This window comes from Oreochromis niloticus, linkage group LG14 (genome assembly GCF_001858045.2).
Source record: "Oreochromis niloticus isolate F11D_XX linkage group LG14, O_niloticus_UMD_NMBU, whole genome shotgun sequence".
Classification (NCBI taxonomy): Eukaryota; Metazoa; Chordata; class Actinopteri; order Cichliformes; family Cichlidae; genus Oreochromis; species Oreochromis niloticus.
In genome coordinates, this window is record NC_031979.2 from 28,520,609 (window position 1) to 28,527,339 (window position 6,731).

Here is a 6,731-nt window from a genome sequence, read left to right on the forward strand (position 1 = left end):
GTAACGGTAAACTGGAGCTAAAAATTTTTATTTAAGAAAAAAAAGCTGGCTTGAAGAGAACAACCACCACAGGGCTGGGTATCTAATCACAGTTCCATAAGTAAAGCATATCTGATCTGTTTCTGAGTGACCCAGAGTTGCTGAAGTTGAAGGCTCTTTTTTCCCCTCTTGATTTTTAAGATGCATATTCCTCAGTCTCCTTAAATAAAATGAAGGTTCTGCTCACTGTGAATGTTTCTGCATTGATGATGTTAGGGTACCTGGGTCTAGTGATCCAGTGGTTTTGGTTTTGTATGTTGTATTCTTTGACTTGGTGTTTCTGTTATTTCGTTTCTGTATTTCTTGCTCCCTAGGTTCTTTATTGTTTTTCTTTATTTCTGTCTTGGGTTTTGTTTGTATGCCTTTCCTGGGTTTAGTGTTATGCCTTTTTCATGTCTCTGTGTCAGGTTCGCATTGCTGTGTTATGTTTCCTGTTTTACTTTGAAAGTCCATGTCTTATGTGAATGTGTCTGGTTTTGCTTCCTTAGTCTCGTTAGCCCTGATTTCTCCCAGCTGTGTTTCCCTCCTGTCATCCATTCCCTGATTGCTCCTGTGTGTATATAAGCCCTGTTATTCCTTTTGCTTGTTGCTGGTCTGTCTGTGTTGTCTCCCTGAGTTTTTCCCTCTGTGTCTTCAGGTTTCAAGTCTGTTTTGTTAGTTTTCCCAGTATAGGTAATCCTTTAGGTTCTGCTCATTGTGAATGTTGCTGCATTGATCTCTTAACTGAAGATAAAAACATTGAGAGTTAATTCTGTAACCGAAAACCGAAGTGATAAATATTATAAAATAATAAATGAAATGATACAAAATATTTATTTAAAAAGGTGAACATTCTTTTGAATTAGATGTGGGTATTGTGCATTATTGATTCAACTGGAATATGACTATATAATTACAAAAAACTTTCATCATTGTGCATATTTTGCTTAAATGACATAGATACACTACAGTAAAGGATATAAAACAAAAAATTACAAGATCGCAATCTTTTGTAGATATTTGTAAATTGTCCCTTACAAATAGTTTCTGATTGAAAAGTCAGATGCAAAAAGGTTTCCTCTTTTTACAATATAAAAAGCGGAAACGGGCATGATCTTTTGGCCAGGATCTTTTCTACGTCAACCAGCTCGGTTCCCATCAGGCACCGTTCTGTGGAAGTGGCCCCCTCTATGGGAGTAACTACATGGCTGGATCATTCTGTCAGGTTGGAGGGCAAGAAAAGGACCCAAAACGCAGGGATTCCTGGTTAGCAACAGCGAATTTATTCATGCTTGGACACATCTTTTGTAAATACAATATTCAATTTCACTGTTATGCTGATGACACCCAGCTTTATCTGTCTACTAAACCTGATTCTGCTTTCCCTCTGTCCTCCCTCACCCTCTGTTTAGCTGAACTTCATGGTTCTCTTCAAATTTTCTTAAACTCAATAGTAACAAATCAGAGCTTCTCCTGGTAAATTAGCATATGTTGGTTCTCTGAGAAAGGCAATCTCCAAACTATATAATGTGCTTCTTCAGGCAAGGAAGGATATTACTCAAAATATTAAGACCAAATGGGAACTGGAATCAGGGATGGGTATAACAAATAAGAACTGGGAGAGGATTTATAATTTTCATTGGTACTCAGCAAGTTCAGTATCTTGGAGAGACCACTGCTGGAAGAACATTATTAGATTTTTCAAAACCCCTCATCAAACTAGATATAAAAATGGGACAGCGGAATGCTGGAGAAGATGTGGATCAGAAGAGACATCAAAGAGGGACACCAAAACACAAACTTAACAATGTGGTGTATGTGGTACAGTGTAGCAAGGAATGCCCAGACCTCTACATTGGAGAGACCAAACAGCCACTTCACAAGCACATGGCACAACATAGAAGAGCCACCTCCACGGGACAAGACTCAGCAGTCCATCTGCATCTTAAGGACAAAGGTCACTCTTTCGAGGATGCCAACGTTCACATTTTGGACAGAGAGGACAGATGGTTTGAAAGAGGAGTGAAAGAAACCATTTATGTCCACTGTGAGCGACCATCTTTGAACAGAGGCGGTGGTTTACGACACCAACTGTCTGCCATCTATAATCCAGTTTTGAGATCCCTTCCCAGACGCCTTAACGCCCACTCACATCCTGGGACATCTGACCTCAGGAAATCACATGATAGGGTGGGGCCAGGTTTCACAATGAGCTCACCTGAAACCCTGGCTGATTGTGACCCACACCCGTTTTCACACCTTGGCTCATGTGATTAGGTAGAGGATCATCAGGGGGTCCTTTGTCCCTCTTTGGGGGGATTCTCCCACGGGGTTTAAATCTGGGACTCCCCACCATTTGACTCTCAGAACTGAAGAAGCTTCTCGGATGAGAGGTGAAATGTCTTCAAGCAACTTAAAGAAGTCCAGACGCTTTTCTTTCCAAGTTCCTTAGACAAAGAACAGTGAAGTTTCAAAAATGTGATTCCTTCCATGGCAACTCCCGACTCCTGTTCAGTGTTCTTGATCTGTGGTGTGTGAGGTGAAATCCAAAACACAATATTTACAGCTGTGCTCTGCTCCTGCCAGCCCTCTCCTTCCCAGGTTCGTCACAAAACAAGACATGATGATTAGTTAAACTTTTCTCTTAGACAAGGGATAAAGACAGACTCACCATGGAGCCGGAGCTGTACTTATTATGTCACCCAATGAGCCAGCATCGACGAAGTTCAGCCACTATGTCAGGTAGTAGGCTGCTGATGAAGATCATCAGCAGAAGCCGATGAATCTTGATTGGCTTGAGCGCAGAACCTCCAAAGGCCTGGTATGACTCGTATACCGGCACACAGACCACACACACACACACACACACACACACACACACACACATAGAAGGAAGCAGGGGACCGGGAGAGAACATAACAAAACATAACAAAAATGGCAGGTCAACCAGCAAGAACTGATGGACCATTGCAAAACTCTAATTCTGAAAGTTCAGAAAAAGTGGTTGAATGTTGAGAATGTAACCAACTGCCAGAGAAAAAGACTATATCCTGTTAATTTTGATTTTTATAAACTCCTACCCTGATGTGTCTGTGAAAAATAAATGTGCTGATTTTTTCCCCTACCTATTGCATCTTTTAAGGTATTTATTGCACAAAGTGTAAATTAGTAAAAGTTTGTTTTCTATGTTTCAGATCCTAATTCTTTTTTTCTAATTATTCTGTTATATTGGGACAAATATGTAATAAAAATCATGCCACATGCCACGGCATTCCAGTGAATTTGTTGCATTAGCCCAGTAAAACTCAAGATCACAACCCTGAAATGTTGATATGCTGTGGCGGGATACCTGCAGTGTTTAGTCCATTTAAATCGAATACTGGTTCATTTTCCCCATTGCTTAAATAGCATGAACGCTTTTATTCAGTTTATATTGATACAGCACCAAATCACAACAAATTACAGCAGTCCCCTCAAGGTGATTTATATTGTATGGTAAAGACCCCACAATGAATCACTGCTCAGTTATACAGCATGGTGTCAGAATTGACCCGGACTGTCACAGTAACAAAGACACAAAGACAAAAGAGAAGAAGCATGGCAAAGTTTATTCCCTGAGGAGGAATGTCATACTGGACAAGCACCTCACACAGGCTATAGCTGATGAAGGACCTCACGTTTGACCAGTGATGCAGATAACCACAGCGGCCACACAACAGAAGGGAAGTGAAAACCAGATTTTTTTTTTTCCTTCTTCGAGTGGTGGAAAGTTAATCATTACTTGCTTGTCAATACAGTCAGTTATTCTTGTACACACAACTAGTTATTTTCTCTGTTTCTTAAAGACAAATTTCAGCATTATGAATATTTTAGATGTACTGTGAAAAATTAAGTTTATTCTGAATTGGAAGAGGCAGGCAAAAGATTTTTGAGTACAAGAAAGAATTTTTCATCCCTGAGGCCATAAATGAGAGGACTTAGACACCTTGGAACAATATTAAATAATACATAGTTAAAGTATCTGAAATTTCGAAATAAATTAGAATCAATCTGAAAGACTGCAGTTTCTATGAATGGACTCCACAGCTGAAAGAGACAGAGGAGCAGCTGAAAACCATGAAGGATCACTGTTCTCAGTCCTTTTTGTGTTGACTTCTTATTCTCTCCTGATGCAGCTTTGGCCACTTTCATTATTTCAGCATAGGAGAAAATAATAGTGATGCCCATGATGAAGAAATAAAACTGATTTACAGCTGATCGAACATGATCTTGCCATCTATAAAGCATAAACATCTCCACAGAGCATATTGCATATTGTTTGTAGAAGCTAATTGAAGCAGTAGAAAAAAATGTGGAAATAACAACAATGCATGGCCCAGAACTGAGGCCATGAATTATCAGGATACAGTACTTAGTGTTGCGTGTGGAGCACGTCTGTCCATGACGAAGTGGCATACAAATGGCTACATAGCGCTCCAGAGTCATTGTTGTTAGAGTTACTGGTGTGACAATAGAATACACAAGCACAAAAAAACAGACAATTATACATAACCAAACTTGCATTGAACATCTGAAAGTGGTTAAGATAAGTAGGATGTCAGTCATGAGTAACAAAAAGCTGTCTGACAGTAATGTGACAAAAAATAAAATGTAGCGAGCAGATGTGTAAAAACATTCCTTTTTAAAAAAGGTCACAATGAGCAACATGTTGACACAAAGAAAGATTATCACCAGGATTTGCACAGTAATGATCCGGTCAGTCAATGGTCGTTCCAAAAAAGCACAAATTACTGTGTTGTTACCTGCCATAGAGAACTCACAGAAGTGTTTGAACAACTTCTAATAGTCCACCAAAGTGTAATTATTAAATATTTAGTCTAACCACTCAAACAAAAATTTAATCCAGTGAAGAAAACTTTTATTCTTTTTCAGAGACAAATGTCTTCTGCTGAGCTCTGTACGGTGCTCTGTGAGGTGACTGTGGAACATTAATTTAAAGATCATATGAAACTGAATTGGTCACATGGTGTCATCATCCCTTAGCAACAATCTCCCTCAATGGTTCCATCCTATTGACGGTGAACTCATGGGAATCTACAGTAAACCCTACATTAAAGTTCTGAAAAAGTTGTTGCATGTTGAGATTTAATCATCACACTGCACTTCCTCATCCTAATTTGCTTTTCTTAATTGTTTAACTATATAGGAACAAGTAACATATAGCCTGCGATTCAACATTGGTATTTAAACTAATTTCTGCCTGTATGTACATGGGCCTAAAACATAAAACTACAGTCATGCGAAAAAAGTGCACATTTATGGGTTCCACAGGATTTAAAATTGTAAGTAGTCATTATGCTGGGTCAGTGAGCCAGCGTGGATGTTTTTTGACTTTGTTACTGATCATTTGTATTTCCAGTTCTTAGTTACTTGTTCATTTAGGTTCTCCCGGTTGTCTCTGTTGCTGACCCATGCTCTCTGTCTTCATGTTATGTTTTCTGTTTCATTTTGGTAGTTCTTCTACTTCGTGCAGTTTACTTCCTTTCAGATTTCAGGTCTCCAGTTGTTGTTCTTGTTCCAGGTTTCAAGTTTTCATGTTCAGTTTACCTAGTGTTTTGTTTTTCACAGTTTATTTTTCTTAGCTATTCTTAGTCACCCTATGAATTTTTGGGGGGCATTACTGTGCAGCCTAAAATAAACAGCTTGCTTATTGTTAAGTCTAGTACCGTCTCTATTGTCTATATTTTGGTCTACTCTCTCTCAACACTTCACACAGTCAGTCTTAACACATGCTCATTTGTCCAGGCAAGGAAATCCCAAAAAGTTCTGTTCATCTGGATGTAGGGTTTACAGTGGGAGAAACGTTTCATCACTCATCCAAGTGACTTCTTCAGTCTCAGTTGACAGGAGGTTTCCCAAACTTTATAAACAGTAAATTTGCACAATGATTAAAATTAGCCCACTGAATGAACAATGGGCTGTGAGGTCAGTTTCTTGATAATTAATATGCAAATTATTGGCAGAATACGGACTCACTCTGGAGGGCACTGATGAAGGTGAGCAACCAATGCAGATAGGCGGCTTCCACCTCACAGCCGTGGAACACCAGCGTCGCATCTCGGCCAGTGAGTGCCTCTATTGCAGTCGCTAGGAGCATGTCGTCGCCACCTGCACATCAGGAGCAAAAGGTCACGCCCACCAGTAATGATAGGAATACTGGTGTTCGATCTCAGCCAAGACAAATCTCCTCCATGCCTAATGCTACCGTGTCATTTCCTCTCTGTAGTAATTGATTCGGGGGTAGAACAAAACTTCATTGATTCAGAACTAGCTCATCGTCTCTGATTAACTCTGGAACCCTTACCACATCCTCTGCGCGTCTCAGCTTTATCAGGGCAGCACCTCCTGGACATAACACACGTTACTGAGCCCTTAATTTTCACTCTGTCTGGAAATCATTCTGAAGAGATCTGTTCTTTTGTGTTCAAAGCCACTCAAACTCCGCTAGTTCTCGGGCATCCCTTGCCACAACAACATAACCCGCACATCGATTGGCAAAAGGGGTGCCTTTCTGGGTGGGGGGAGGAGTGTCATATGACCTCTCTTAAGTCCGCCTTGCCATCCAACACATCTGTTTCTCCCACTGAGCCATCTGTGTTTCCCGACTTGTCTAATGTGTCTCCTGTTCATCATGAAAGTGGAGGTGTTTTGGA

General features: G+C 40.1%; 1 protein-coding gene across 1 annotated transcript; it reads right to left on the reverse strand.

Moving 5' to 3' along the window:
- Positions 1-3,896: 3,896 nt before the first annotated feature.
- Positions 3,897-4,919, reverse strand: LOC100692293 (odorant receptor 131-2-like). The gene has a single exon (XM_025898478.1). The coding sequence runs from the start codon at positions 4,825-4,827 to the stop codon at positions 3,913-3,915; it is 915 nt and encodes a 304-aa protein (XP_025754263.1). The 5' UTR covers positions 4,828-4,919; the 3' UTR covers positions 3,897-3,912.
- Positions 4,920-6,731: the final 1,812 nt, after the last annotated feature.

Bases quoted from the DNA above. Each gene is read 5' to 3' on its own strand.
- LOC100692293 (XM_025898478.1), bottom strand. From the start codon at position 4,827: ATGGCAGGTAACAACACAGTAATTTGTGCTTTTTTGGAACGACCATTG.